This window comes from Vigna umbellata, chromosome 8, assembly GCF_029865625.1.
Source record: "Vigna umbellata cultivar VRB3 chromosome 8, Vumbellata_1.0, whole genome shotgun sequence".
In the NCBI taxonomy this organism is placed as follows: domain Eukaryota; kingdom Viridiplantae; phylum Streptophyta; class Magnoliopsida; order Fabales; family Fabaceae; genus Vigna; species Vigna umbellata.
Window position 1 is genome coordinate 18,586,783 of NC_142172.1, and position 15,944 is coordinate 18,602,726.

The following is a 15,944-nucleotide window of genomic DNA, read 5'->3' on the forward strand; positions in this document are numbered from 1 at the left end:
AAGTTATAAAAACTAAAACTATTAAAACAAAACTAAAATTTTCATAATAAAAAACTTGTGTTAGACAATTTTCAAGCAAAATACATGATAACAGTAATTCTTACCATTATTTGAGGTTAATTTTAGAGACAAAATTAACTCCCTTTTAGCTTATTTCTTGCTTAAATCCTCTCTTTTATCTTGTTTTAATGTTATTTATATTTTGGGCTACATTGATATAAATTCATCACTAATCCCCTTATTTTGTAGCTAATACTATGCTTGGAAGAACTTCCACTAATGTAGAGAACTGAACCAACCACAAAAGCAACAAAATAGCAAAAAGAGAGAGTTCTAGAATTCTGTCGTTGAGCTGCCGCTAAACTGCCGCTGGGCTACGCTGAGCGGTGAAAATCCATAATTTGCCAGAATTTTGCGCTTGGGCGCCCCATCAGGGGTGATGAGCGCCATCCAATTCTGCAGAGGTCGCATTGGGCACCTCTATAGGGGCGCTGAGCGCTACTTTTACTGATGTGGCAGTTTGAGCTTATTTAAACCTAAAACGCGAAGAAGTTTGGGTCTTTGGTGGTTTAGAGGTGCGATTTCACTTAGAGGAGAGCTTGAAGTGGTGCTAGGGTTCGTGGGAATACTCCCTTCTTCCCCTTTGGGGTTCTTATTCTTCTTCCATGGCCATTTTGTAAGCTCTAAGGTTCTCCATGGAAATGGAGAGCCAAACCCATCTTGTTGGGGATAAATGTAACATTTGAACTCTTGTGTATTTGATGAACGATTTGAATATATTTATGCCTTTTTTATCAATTGCTAGTATTCTTGTTTCCATTCATGGCTTGATCTTTGATTCATGGGTATGAGAATGTATCTTGTGTAATCTAGAACTTAAACAAGAGTCCTAGTGGTTCACTGATTCTAGGAATGAAAGATGATTCACTTGTTGTCTTAGATCCTAGTTCTTAATGCGAGTTTTGCTTGTTGGATTTTCCAAGAAATTGGAGTTTAATAGGGAAAAGCTAGGCTCTTTCCCCTAAGGAATTAGGGCTAGAGTAATTTTGTGGATTGACTTTAGTAATTTGATGGAGAGGAGATGAAATTGTGTATGCACAAGAGTGAATCAGTGAAAACTAACCTTAACAATGTCATTTCATACCATTTCTAGTCTAGTCCATGTCTAAGTGTCTTCAAACACCAAAGTCCAAACTTGTATAGTTGAAATTTTATCTTCTTTGCACTTGTTTTTCAATTGATTTGTTGTTCTTCAGTCTATATGAGTTGTTAATAGTGCAATTAACTAGTATTACGCGAGTCTCTTGGGAAACGATACTTGGTCTTACCATTTTATATTACTTGAACGATTTGGTACACTTACCAATAAATTAACAATACAATTGTTATTGTGGGTCTTAACTCCATTGTTCTAGTAAATACAATGCTCACTCCTATCTTATCTTCTTCATTGTGTTATCTGTTATAGGTAATGGATTCTTAAACTGTTGGAAAAATAACACAACTTCATTATGTGTGGATATTAATGTTTAAAGTTTGATGCGATTTCTAATATGTGAAAGATATATATTATTACCTAAATCCAATCTTCTCTAATTTTTGCTTGAATGATGATTTTTATCCATTACATGACATAATAGCCACGTGCCTATGAACCTGACTGCTTGTTACACTAAACATGACAAAGAAACTAATCACATATCAAGGTCATAAATTGACACATGAAAATTAATAACTTTAAGATGAAAGAATTTCAATCTTTGAACATAGTACTTGAATTTGTTTTTCTTTGAGTTTACCCATAATTCTAATTAAATTGAAATATTTGAAACATAAGTTAATGTTAATATAACTAAGTAGATTATATGAAACAAAGTAAGAGTTATGTTTGTAATATAGATTTCAACTTAGGTTTCATATTCCGATGCAGGGAATAAAACCATACATCTATGCATTATCTTGGTATGATGACTATTAATTGCTTAATCAATTAATTAGCATTACTTCATACAATATTACATTTAGACACCTACTCATCAATTTATATGGTGCAAGGTACAAACATGTCAACAAAACCTCAAAAAAAAGCGATGAGAAAAACTTCTCCAAAAAAAGTTCCTCAAATCCCTAAAAAGAAATTGGCCACGATAAATAAAATAATGCGAAACATAATGGTAAAATCTCATTCAGATCAAGTCATATCGAAACTTGCTAACACGTATACGAAATATTCATTCAATATTTAGCGTACAAAACAAAGCTTGAATGAAGTTGGAGGATATTGGAGGAGTCGTCGTTGCCGTTGGTGAGGGAGAAAAGATAAATCGCGCTGCTACTTGAAGGTGTTCAAAATAAAGTCCCAACATGAAAACAATCGATAAAAATGAAAGAAAATCATATCCAAGACAACTAAGCAACATGCATTTATGTTAAAAGAAAGAAATCTTACTTCTGGTGGTGGTCGCATAAGTCATTGCAACTGCTTGGAGGCTTGAAAAGAGAGAGCGTGAAGAAACATTAAATGGGAAATGCTCTCACACTGTTTTTCTTTTAATTTTTTTAAATTGTATATAACATTGGATTCTATAGGGGCCGATATGATATCTCATTAGACTTTGGGTCTGTAGGATGGTCAATGTTTAATAGGTATAGGAAAATGACTTTCACGATGAATTTTTAATATTTTAAACACCATTAGATGTTGATCACCTTACTACTAATGGTTCAGCAAGTCTACCGAATCGTTTCAAATAATAAATTGGTAAGACTAAATATCGTTTCCCAAGAGACTCGTGCAACACCAAACAATCACATAATTGCTTAACTAATCAAGACTAAAGAATGATTCCATTAAATGAGACTTAGATGCAATCAAAATTAATACAATGCTTCAATAGTAAAATGAGCTTTTGTAGCTAAAACAATTAGAAATGGAAATGATTAGAAATTATATGAATTGGTGATGTTTGGGGTATAATTTCACCTACTTCATTCTTTTGCAAATATAATCTACGCCTTCTTCATTAATGTGCTAATGTCAATCTTCTAAGTTACTCAAACTCAATTTCTTGGTAGAAAGAGCCTAAACTTACTTATTAAACTCCAATCCCTTGGAAAACCTAACAAGTTCATCCGCTTTATGAAATGAGATTTGAGACAACCAAAGGTCCAAGTTCTATTTCTAGATACAATTTCCTTTATGTGTTTAATTTAGTTCTAGATTCACACAATAATTTCTAATATTAAGCAAACTAAAAAATCATGCTATGGTTGATCAAATTGTAACAAGCTTTAAGAGAAGGAAATAAACACTAACAATCAATGAGAGAAGCTTAATATCATTAAGAATAGTTGCAATACATAAGAGTTTTGTGGTTACATCATTCCCCAACAAAAATGGATTTAGCTTTCCATTGTCATAGAGAGCTCAAGCTTACAATGGAATAAAATGGAAGAGGTGGAGACCCAAGGAAGAGGAAGGGAGAGCTCCCACACCCTAGGCTTGCTCCAAGTGCTCGAAGAAGGTGGTTTTGTGCTTCAACCGCCAAAAGATGGCATCCTTGTTGCATGTTAACATTAAATATGTCACAAGTGCCACATCAGCAAAAGTTGCGCTCAGCACCCAGACAGGAGGGCGCCCAGGCGCCAATTCTGCAAAACTGGATGGTGCTCAGAGCCTTGGAGGGGGTGCCCAGGCGCGACAATGCCGAATGAAATGGCGCTCAGCGCCTTGGTTGGGGCAGCCAGGTACCAAGTTTGCGCAACAAATGGCACTCAACGCCCTAGATGGGGTGCCCAGGCATGGTCTTTGCGAAGCAAATGGCGCTCATGGCCCTTGGAGGGGCGTCCAGGCATGATCATAGCTTCATGAGATCATGCTTTTGATGCTCTTGGTGATTTTCCTAGGTTTCAGCACCTTGATTTGCTTGATGTTCTTCCAAAGTACAAAATTGACCTACAAAATGAGGGAATCAGTAATGTTATTTCCTAAGTGTAACCTAACTACAATTATTTACAAAAACAAGATAAAAGAGAGGATTAAGCAAGTTTCAAGCTAAAGGGGAGCTGATTTTGTCTATAAAATGAATCTTTGATAATAGTAAGAATCAGAATTATCAAACAATCTAACATCTAATTAAATATGATGTCAGTTCCCATACAATCCGACATCTAAAGAATACATAAAATGTTCTTCCCAGTTTGCTTTTTTAAATGTTTAAAAATCATATGGCGTGGAACTCCCTTCTAACAAACGCTTCTAACAAACGTCTATGGTATGAGGTGGACTCCTTAAATTTCAATGTTAAACTCTTTGAGAACATTAACTTTCAATTATTTTTTTAAATATTTAAAAAGCATATGACGACAATACTTTTCAAACTTATATCTAAAGGTGGTATGATGTCGGTTCATTTAATTTTAACATTAAACTCTTTAGAAACATTATCTTCTTATTGACTCTTTTTAAATGTTTAAAAAATACATGACATTAATTCCTTCCAAAGAGACTTTTATCTTGATGTCCAACATTAAACATTTTATTTTATTTACAAAATAGAATTTTTTTTAAGTTGGCTTTTTCGTGGATTTATGGTAGATGAGATACGTTATAAGTTCATTTTTCATTATGTAACTCTATAACATATATCGATAAATACAGTTTATATTTTTTTTCCAAACATGTTTTCTTTTAATATATGAACGACTATTAATTTTCCTGGTAATATTTTCTTTTATTAGTTTTTTTAAATTTCCACAAAAAAATATTCTGAAAATGAAATTAAAAGAATATATCAATTAACGGCCAAGAAAAAAAATTCTTTCACGCGTCGACTCATAGCATATTAACATTTGCGATAAGAATTAAATTCAACAGTTTCAAAGATTTCTTTGCGCCACACGGTTTTAAGTGCAAGGAAAAGAAAAACTAATAACTTTTACTTTTATTCATTATAATCTTATAAATTTCAAGAAATTCAAATAAATAATACATATTGTATAAAATTACCAAAATACTGCCCGTACGAACGATACTAAATAAAGATTATTTTTGAAAAGTTTCAAATTTGAGTCTTCTAAATATTAAAATGGGTAAATGGTTAGTTTGGAATTTGAAAGTATAAATTAGTATCAATTTAGTCTATAAAAAGACAGAATTGCGTATTTCTTATTACAATGTTTAAGAAAATGTGACAAATATATAGATCTTGTAATACCATTTTATAAAAAACTAATTCGAAATTAAAGTATAAAGTTTAGGTATCAATTTGTATTTTTTTTTTCTGTATACTAAGAAACTAAATTAAATTTTTGGTTCTCTCAAGAATTCCATTGTTATTGATCTACATAATTATGAACTACATTTGTCATTTATCCAACAAAATGTAAGTAAAAATAATCTCTAAAATTTGCAAGAGAAATTAATAGACCATTTGGGTATAAGAAATTTTTTATTAAACATTCTATATATAGTTACTGAAATGATTAAACCTGTTTGAAATTACTTTGAAAAAGAAAATTATGAGTCTTTTGGACGAAAAAACATATAAAAAATGATTCGTTATCATTGACAAGACAAATAGTTCATCATAGTTAGAAAAAAAAGTACTATAAAGAATGTTGAACATTACAAAGACTGAGTGAAGCAGTAATCACTTACACGAATAAATCAAATTCCACTTTGTTCTTCAATGGCTTCCTTAATCTTATTCTTCATTCGTTTCTTCCCTCCACAACGACTCTCTATTTGCCTAATAGTTTGGTTTAAATTCTACTCTTTCCTCAACAGAATATATTCTTGTCCTTCCAATTCAACTGCCACCACTCGTTTCCAAGACACAACCAAAAGTGACCCTCAAAAGATTACATATCAAAAACCAAGGCATTGATTCCCTCCTTAATTTTTGTTCAAGTTATGTCCCAGTTTTCTTTTTCCAATGAAATGCTACTTATATAAGACTCAACAACATAAGTTTCCTGGTCTCTGCTTTTCCCTTCTTGCATTGGTGTTCTTTGCTTTTGTTGGTTATCTTTGAGGGCAATGGAACGTGGAGTTCTTGATGGCATAATCAATAGACTGCTTCAAGTCAGAGGGAGACCAGGGAAACAGGTGCAGCTCTCAGAGGGAGAAATCAAACAGCTTTGTATGGTTTCTAGGGATATCTTCTTGAAGCAGCCCAATCTCTTAGAACTTGAGGCACCAATTAAGATATGTGGTATCTATTTGCTTTCCCATTTTCTTTCCTTCTAATTTCATATCTTCTTTAGTTTCTTACTCGGTTTCAGTATATGGTCATAAACTTTTCTGTGGAAGAAATGGTGACACTGGTGTTAGATTCTGTAATCTCATGCATAGTATTCAAATCTGTCACTAGATAAGTTGTAATGATTTTGAGGATGGTTTAGAATACAATTTGGGATGAGAAAAAGCTGTCCCTTTGATTTTGAGGCATATTGTTCATGGGAAAGAAAGATAATGTATATGAGCATAGTGAAACAGATAAATAGAAAAGAAAAACTGTTTGATGTACAAAACTATTCTCAGTTGTAGAAAGAAGCCATGTTTCTCAGTTAAGCTTTTTTGTTACGAGTACAAGGTAGGAGAAAAAACTGATATCTTGTTTCATTTCACTGTGTTACCAGGAGACATCCATGGTCAATATTCTGACCTTCTAAGACTTTTTGAGCATGGTGGTTTGCCTCCTCGCTCCAACTACTTATTCTTAGGTGATTATGTGGACCGTGGAAAGCAAAGTCTAGAGACAATATGTCTTCTTTTGGCCTACAAGATGAAGTACCCTGAGAACTTTTTCCTTCTTAGGGGAAACCATGAATGTGCTTCCATAAACCGTGTCTATGGGTTCTATGATGAATGTAAACGAAGATTCAATGTCAAGCTGTGGAAAATATTCGCAGATTGCTTCAACTGCATGCCTGTGGCAGCCATCATTGATGAAAAAATCTTGTGCATGCATGGAGGACTCTCTCCCGAACTGCACAATCTAAGTCAGATAAACTCTTTGCCACGTCCAACAGAAGTACCTGACAGTGGTCTACTCTGTGATCTCTTGTGGTCTGATCCTAGTAAAGACTCCGAGGGTTGGGGAGAGAGTCAACGTGGAGTTTCATACACTTTTGGTGCCAGCTTGGTCACACAATTTCTTGGAAAGCATGATCTTGACTTGATTTGTAGAGCACACCAGGTTTTTATATGCTTTTGCTTTTGCAAATTTTGAGTTTACAATTGTGAAAAGTGTTCAAGTGTTGTGTAATATGCTTGTGTGTTTCTTTCTCTAGGTTGTTGAGGATGGATATGAGTTTTTTGCTAATAGACAACTTGTGACTATCTTTTCTGCTCCTAACTACTGTGGAGAGTTTGACAATGCTGGAGCTATGATGACTGTCGATGAGACACTTATGTGCTCTTTTCAGATACTGAGGCCAGTGGAAAACAGAAAGCCTAAGTTTGGTGTTGGGAGCAAAACTTCATTCAAGGCTAGTGCTCTTTACAAAAGTCTTGATCTTTTAGTTCTTGAATCATGTTGGTGTACATTTTTCTGGTAGTTTCTTGTTGTTAGATGTGGAACCAGTTCGATGAATCCATCAAATTTTTCTATCAAAAACACTGCACAAAATCGTTCTGAGTTTTGTATTTCTTTCCTTTTGAAGCAGGCAATTCTTGATGCTGCAAGAGTACGTCCTCATTGAGCTGACTTAGACCAATAATAAAGTTTGTAACATAACTAAATTGACTTGAACAAAGTCACAACTCTGTTCACTTCAATGTGAAGGAAGATTTCAACCAGCAGTGCAAGTTGAGGTCTATGAAGAACATAGGAAAATTTATGTTTTCTTTTTAGTATAGCTCAATGTCTTTTTATGTGCTGGAACATTCTCATCATGTACAATGTTGCCACCACAATTTAGGGGTCAGGTTTCACTTTTCCTTTGTTTCAGTTTTTTTATGTGAGAGACAGTTATATGTCCACTGTTGTATTATAAATGGCAGCATATGCATTTTGGCTTTCTTTCCTGTCACAGCAATTCATTGTTTCAATATGATAACATGTTATTTGTGCTATAAATATGCTACTTCTTCCATAAACATGTCTGATCAAACGTGTTTTCATTGTCTAATACCAGTAATTAAAGCTTAATTTAGTTGGATTAGAAAGGTTATTTGTGCACAATGAGAACATGTTTTCTGTGTTCAACAAACCATGCTTCGTTACATATTATGCACAAAACACACTCTGTTTGAATACACAGAACACATCATCCTAACAGAACAAAAACACGTATTGACTGTGATTACAAAGATATTCTTTTTTGGTGTTAGAGTTTGATAGGGTATATTGTTACTCTTACTATTTTCTATTTAATGGCAATTATATGTGATTTAGTTTTATTCCATTTTAATTTATTGTAAATGTTAACAGTTATCAATGAAAAATAACAATTAAATTTAAGGAAAGAGATAATTAAAGAGTAAAAATAATAAAAATATTATTTTAATTTTAAAAACTTTAAGGATAAAATTAAAAACAAATATTATATATATATATATATATATGGGTTTGCTAACGCGTGTACGCCTGTTTTTCAGTTGGTACATTTTAGCAATGTGTACCGGATTTTAGTAAACAAAAATACCCTTATATATCATGGATTCTAACTTTTAAGGTTAAGGGTATTTTAATAATTTTTATTCGTTGGGTGAAGTCAACGTTAGAGCTACTAACTTGGTAACTTGGTGGTTACTGGGTGAGAATAATCTCGTTGGACAAAACCAAAGTTAAAGAGCTAAATGACTTGACAGTGGCTGGACGACATAAGTCTCACTAGGTGACTTTAGGAGAATTTCAGTTTGAGTTTCAATTATAATCTCGTTGGACAAACTATCTGATCATTGGGCGAGTGTGTGCTTTTAAGTACTACTCATTTGGTGAATAGATATTCTCGCTGAGTGAGATTAACAAAACATTACTATATTTTCTTATATTTTCTTTTGGTATGTTTAATGTGTGATTTTGTGAATGTTAAAATGATGGCTTGTTTATGATAGTCATTTGAGAATGGGTTGTACTAATAAAGGAAGATTAGTTGTGGTTACAATAGTGTATGTATTGATATATGAATTTTGTATACGGAGTTATCTTGTTGCTCTAATAATCATCCAATCTTAAGTAGAGAAGGGTGAAAGATGTGGTAAGAGGAGCATGATGTCTTAGTCTAGGGATTTTACCTTGGTCAAATGTTAACAAACTAGTCTTGTATGTACTAGAGTGAAACTCATTGACGACTCTGCAAAGCAGTAGAGGTCACCACAAGTGTATAACTCACCCAAGTCTAATATTAATATATGTATTTGGATCATCTAATTTAGTAAGTCTTTTGTATGTGATATGATGTTGTTATGAATGATTATATGTGATAATATATACCTATTTTATGATTACTTTTTTTTGTACATTAACTTACCTTTTCTTTTGTGTTGTTTTGTTTGTGTATTATTTTTATTAATAATAATCACTTTAATGGCGGAAATAGGTAATGTAACAATTGATATAATGCAAGACAATAATGGTATGTGTTGTTATGAATGATTTATACATGATAATATATACCTATTTTATGATTATTTTTTTTTGTACATTAGCTTACCTTTTCTTTTGTGTATTTTTTTTATTAATAATGATCATCTTAATTATGTGAACAATATGGCAGTATAGTTTTAGGGTTGATCTTGTTATGTAAAATCTTTTTCTTTTTGTCATATATGGAGTACATGCTTCTATGAACGAGATGTTGCAGATAAACTTTAAATTTAAGGATTAAAGTTTGAAGTACGTTACAAATTTATTATTTTATGTTTTGATGAATATAAATATATTATTATTAAAATATAATTATATTTTAAAAATCTTTAAAAAACTAATTTCACGCGCGCGCATATATATATTTTGTAAATGAATTATTTTATTTCTAAGTGTCCTCAAAATATCATAAAAGTGATTTTGTTTGTCGTTAATTTCCACTTAAAGTAAGTTTTTATTTTTGTAAATCAAATGCGACTTTTATTGATTGTGACACCAACTGGTTTCTTTTGTTCCCACATAATAATTAATTGTATTTTCTTGCAACTACAAAAGCATGAGATAATTTGCGCGTTATTTGACTCGAATAATATGATATAAGCAAATAATAGCGATATGATATGTAAACTAATAATAATTAAAGAACAAAAAAAAAAAAAAAAGGACAATGTTTTTGATTTGTATATTAGAGACATTATCTTTATGTGTGCTACTTCTGGTCCACATGTCTAAAAAAAACAAGTACGTGTTCGAAACTTGTACGTTTTGTACTTGTTTTCTTAATTTAGTGTGTTAGTATTATGTAGTAAATAGTTGCCTATAAAAGTTATTATTTGTGTTATTATCACATCTATAAATGTTTAAATAAATAACTTCACTTAAAAAAAATAAAAAATAAAACAATTGAGTGACAAGTTAACAATTTCAAGTACGAATTTCTGTAATAAAACTTTGAAATTTTTTTCAGTTCTCTATTACTGTTTTTTGTATTTCTGCTTACTTTTCCATTTTAAATTTTGTAACATTTTATCTCTATTGTTTTTGTTTGTCTTCCTCTAACTTTGTAGTATTTCTGCTTACTGCTATTAAAGTTTTTAGTTTTTCTTACTGCTATTATGTTTGCTTTTATTAAGTTTTTGCTCATTGTTTTATTTTAAGTTTTTTTCTTAGTATTTTTTATTTTTTTTATTTTTTTATAATGTAAAAGTTGTAATTAAAATATGACGTCTTTATCGCTATTTGAAATGTAAAATTATACTTATATATATGTGAGGTTTAATTTATTTTTTTACTTACGGGAATTTCTACGCAATTTTAATGAAGTTTTACTTATCATCATGACTTTTCTATTGATTTTTTACATATTTTCTCATAGAAATTTTCATGTAATTTAGTAAAATTATAATTTGAATGGTAAATTTTGAGTGAACTTTTTTCTATATTAAGTAAAAGTCATTTTAATTTGAGAGCTTCTAAGATTTTTTTTCTTATTTATTGACTTTATTTAAGCAAAATCTTATTTATACGGTAAGTATTGTATGATTGACTTATCAATTAACACCCACGAATCGTATCTTGGTTTAATTTTTTTATGGTACAAATGTTAGTTTAATTGCAAATTGCTAATGTGGCTAACCATAAACGTGAGTTTGAGTTGTTGGTCAAATCTTGTATTATCAATTTGTTCAGAAATAAGGCAGTTGCATCATTGCATGTGTCATGTTGTTGTGTTGTGTAATTACACATTATTATTCTCATTATTTATTTATTTAGTTTAATTTAGTCACAAATTAAGAAAATATTTAATAAAGATAAACTAGTTATTAAACTGTTATCGATATTATATAAATATATATATATATATATATATATATATATATATATATATATGATAAAAACTCATTTCAATCTTACCCTTTTGCCTTAAAGAGTTTTTTTTTTAAATCAAAGTTTCGTATATTAACAACAGTTTTCAAACGCTCTCTTAATCCGTCGACCTGGATTTTAAAGACAAAATTAAATTACCATGAAGCCACCAAAGTTCAAATTAAACAACATCCTAATATTATCTTTTTTCTGTCTTTTTAAAACAAAACAATACCTTTTATGAAGGTAGTGTATTCCAGATTAGAATAATAGGTTCCTGCACGCTATCATCAAGTGTACTACTTTTATATATGTTTGGAACGAAAACAAATCATAATGAAAATGTGATGAATATATAGAAAATAAAGGGAAATATAATTTTTTTTATAAATTTGTGATAATTAACAGGTGAGGAAACATGAACATGTAACATATTGTTGGTTTTGCAGCTAATACAGTTGTTTCTTTCTCCAAGTAGGAACAATACCTCGTTGACAATGCATAAACTAACATTTTTTAGTGTTGTTTGTGAAGAGTTGACATATTGAAGAATATGAAAGCTCAAGCATATGCTGCGGATGCTGAGTATATGCTTTTGACTTTGGAAGTCTTTAATTCTAGGGATGGTTGGTACTATCTTATATATATATGTGTGTGTGTGTGTGTGTGAAGCTTCATTCAATGCCATGCCATATTCTTAAACCTTACAAAGTACTTCTTCTACTCCTTCAGTCTGGTTTGGCAAGCTGGTTTGTGTTCTCTCTCTATCCCTCTTGGTTTGGTTTGAAAATTCTGCTGTTTTTTTTCTTTCATGTAAGGAAAGAGTTTTCCTATAGCAAAAATATGTGTGATTTTGAGATCATTCTGATATATTTCTGCATGATATGCAGTCACCAAATTTTCAATGGATGAAACTTGTCTGTGTGTAACATTAAAATTTCTGCATCCACAACACAATATTTTGGTCTCTGGACCTTCATCAGAGACATGAGCATAAAAAAATTTAATAAAAAAACCTTCTTTCAAAATATATCTAGTTCTTTATCCAACATAAAATAGTTGGCTTAATTAGGACTGTTATGCCAGATAATTTAGTGCAAGAATCAGTTCGTTTGAATATGATCATCACTAAAGTTTTTAATTCAAAATATCCATGTCTTACATCAGCTCTTGGAAAGGTCAAAATTAGCTGCAGCAGTTTCCCAAACTATCATTAAACATAAGTAAATTATAAGAATCGTACAATTGTCTCTTCTTTATGCTGGAATTGAGGTAGAAAGAAATTGAAATTGTAAGATATTTTGTTTGCATGTGCAGAAAGCTTGTAGTGAATAACAATGGTAGGAGAACTCAGAGTGTTGACTGCACTTGATGTGGCGAAGACACAATGGTACCACTTCACAGCAATTGTGATAGCAGGAATGGGTTTCTTCACTGATGCCTATGACCTCTTCTGCATTTCCCTGGTTACTAAGCTGTTAGGGAGACTGTACTACACAGAACCAGGTGCACCAAAGCCAGGAACTCTTCCTCCAAGAGTTCAAGCTTCTGTCACTGGTGTTGCTCTCTGTGGCACCTTGGCTGGTCAACTATTCTTTGGTTGGCTCGGTGACAAATTGGGGAGAAAAAGGGTCTACGGTCTCACTCTTGTGCTCATGGTGGTGTGCTCCCTTGCCTCAGGACTCTCCTTTGGCTCCACTCCAAAGGGTGTCTTGGCCACACTTTGCTTCTTCAGGTTCTGGCTAGGGTTTGGGATTGGTGGTGACTACCCTCTTTCTGCCACAATCATGTCTGAATACGCCAACAAAAAGACTCGTGGGGCATTCATTGCAGCAGTGTTTGCCATGCAAGGATTTGGAATCTTGGCTGGTGGAGTAGTCGCCTTGATTGTTTCATATGCGTATGACCAAAAGTACAACCTTCCCACATACGAACAAAATCCAGAAGCCTCCATTGTGCCGTCATTTGACTATGTTTGGAGAATCATTTTGATGTTTGGTGCAATTCCGGCAGTACTCACCTACTACTGGCGCATGAAAATGCCTGAGACTGCACGTTACACAGCCCTCGTGGCCAAGAATGCAAAACAAGCTGCTTCAGACATGTCTAAGGTGTTGCAAGTGGAACTTGAAGCTGAAGAGGAGAAGGTGCAGAAACTGACACAGGAAAAGAGCCACAGGTATGGTTTGTTCAGCAAGGAATTTCTCAGACGCCATGGCTTGCATTTGGTTGGAACCACCACCACTTGGTTCTTGTTGGACATAGCATTCTACAGCCAGAACCTTTTCCAAAAAGACATCTTCAGTGCAATTGGGTGGATCCCTCCAGCACAGACAATGAATGCAATTCATGAGGTATACATAAAGTTCATGAACTAACTAGTGAACAAATTTTGTTCAAAAATCATGTTTTCCCACTGATTTTCTTGCAGGTATACAAGATTTCAAGAGCACAAACACTGATAGCATTGTGCAGCACTGTGCCAGGTTACTGGTTCACAGTGTTTCTGATTGATTACATGGGCCGTTTTGCCATCCAATTGATGGGGTTCTTCTTCATGACAGTATTCATGTTTGCTTTGGCTATACCATATGATCATTGGACTAAGAAAGCAAACAGAATAGGGTTTGTGGTGATATACTCCCTCACCTTTTTCTTTGCCAACTTTGGTCCAAATGCCACCACATTTGTTGTGCCAGCAGAGATCTTCCCAGCAAGGCTTAGGTCAACCTGTCATGGAATCTCTGCTGCTGCAGGAAAGGCTGGTGCAATTGTGGGAGCATTTGGGTTCCTATATGCTGCACAAAGCAAGGACCCTAAAAAGACTGATGCAGGCTACCCTACAGGAATTGGGATTAAGAACTCCCTCATTGTGCTTGGGGTTATCAACTTCTTTGGAATGTTGTTCACCTTGCTGGTTCCTGAATCAAAGGGTAAGTCACTGGAGGAGTTGAGTGGGGAGAATGATCGAAGTGCTGATGCTGAGCCTGAAGTTTCTGCTGCGACAAGTCGTGTTTGATTGAACTCTGATCTAAGTTTGTGTATTCAAATTAATGTGTTATTTTGTACATTTTAATACTTGGTTATGGTTGTGAGATATGTTTGCACATGATTCATTATGTCGTGGATGTGCTAGTTTGTATGTTTTTGTTTGTCTAAGATTGATACATGGTAATTGTAGTTTTCCTTTTTGGATAAAAATAACAGCAATAAACAATACAGAGTAATACTCTATTACACTGTCTTAAATGCAATATATGTTTGATAATTGTCTTAATATTTTTAGAAAATCATAATTAATAATAATAAGATTAGATACATTTTTAGTTTCTAAATTTTCATACGAAATTGAGATTCGTTTCTAATGGAAAATTTGATATATTTTGACTCTCAAGTTTTAAAAGTAAATAGATAGAGTATTTTAATTTAATAGCTTAAATATTTTTGACATGTAAAACTTGTTTATTAGTTAATATTAAAATGAAAATTTAACACGTAAAAGAAAAATAATTTTATTAAAAATATTATATCTATTGTAAAATTCTGTATTAAAGTTTTTGATAAAAGTGAATTTCAATTTTATAAAATTTAAAAACTGAAAATATATTTATCTTATAATAATACATGTTTACTGATATTATTATATAAATAATGCTAATAAAATCGTAAATATAAGTTGGACTTAGATTTTAACCGTTAAAATTTTTATTTGTAATGATTTTGAATTGTTAAATTTTTAACCATTATAGATATCATGTTTGCCTAATTCTCTTAACTTTTCAATATATATAATATGGATTCTTTTAAGACATTTGATAATAAAAATAAACGGAATATGTATATGTATATATTATTTATGAATCAGGGAATAACTTTTGAACTACTTAATAATTAACACTAAGAAAAGAGATTTTTTACATATCATATCTATCAATTAGAAAAAGATGGTATATCTTCATCATTCTTCTTCACATGATTGTACACTGTATACTCATGCAAAGTCAAATGTCAACGGTGGAAATATTGTGCAATTGATTGAATAAAATATTGCAGTTTAGTTATTTATTAATAATTTATGGAAAAAAAACTAAATCAAAATAATCAAGTAAGTAAATTATCGTAAGCATGACAACTCAATTAATTAAAGATTGTAAATGATTAATTAACTAATATTGTAACTTACAATTAATTAACCCAGAATCGATTAAAGTCAAATCCAATGATATCCGAATCTTCTTTAAAAAATATAATTTTTCATGTCTGAGCTGAGCACGTAATATAAAAGTTTTATAATAAATTTTGGAAATTTTCTAAAAAAAATGTAAGGATTTAAAAAGTTATTTTTCTCATTACACTTTATTATAGTTATAGGAATCCTTCTGATTCATTTTGGTTTTTGTTTTTTACATTTGTTTTTTCTCATTACACTTTACTTTTGCTTTTTACACTTTAATAAAGAAACAGCCTATATATAATTGCCAC

At 31.9% G+C, this 15,944-nt stretch overlaps 2 protein-coding genes across 3 annotated transcripts; both read left to right on the forward strand.

The window, feature by feature from the left end:
* Positions 1-5,836: 5,836 nt before the first annotated feature.
* On the forward strand, positions 5,837-8,027 carry LOC124837413 (serine/threonine-protein phosphatase PP1-like). 2 transcript variants are annotated; one of them, XM_088097021.1, is made up of 4 exons: positions 5,837-6,215; positions 6,643-7,202; positions 7,297-7,494; positions 7,669-8,027. In XM_088097021.1, exons 1-4 carry the CDS (start codon positions 6,041-6,043, stop codon positions 7,705-7,707), a joined length of 972 nt encoding a protein of 323 aa, XP_087953147.1. In that variant the 5' UTR covers positions 5,837-6,040; the 3' UTR covers positions 7,708-8,027. The 2 variants fall into 2 exon arrangements, with proteins under 2 accessions (XP_087953147.1, XP_047168718.1); XM_047312762.2 differs by having other exon boundaries at positions 5,850-6,215; positions 7,672-8,027.
* A 4,111-nt stretch (positions 8,028-12,138) lies between these two features.
* LOC124837431 (low affinity inorganic phosphate transporter 1-like) lies at positions 12,139-14,691 on the forward strand. The gene is made up of 3 exons (XM_047312792.2): positions 12,139-12,211; positions 12,780-13,816; positions 13,894-14,691. Exons 2-3 carry the CDS (start codon positions 12,800-12,802, stop codon positions 14,479-14,481), a joined length of 1,605 nt encoding a protein of 534 aa, XP_047168748.1. The 5' UTR covers positions 12,139-12,211; positions 12,780-12,799; the 3' UTR covers positions 14,482-14,691.
* The last annotated feature ends 1,253 nt before the right edge of the window (positions 14,692-15,944 follow it).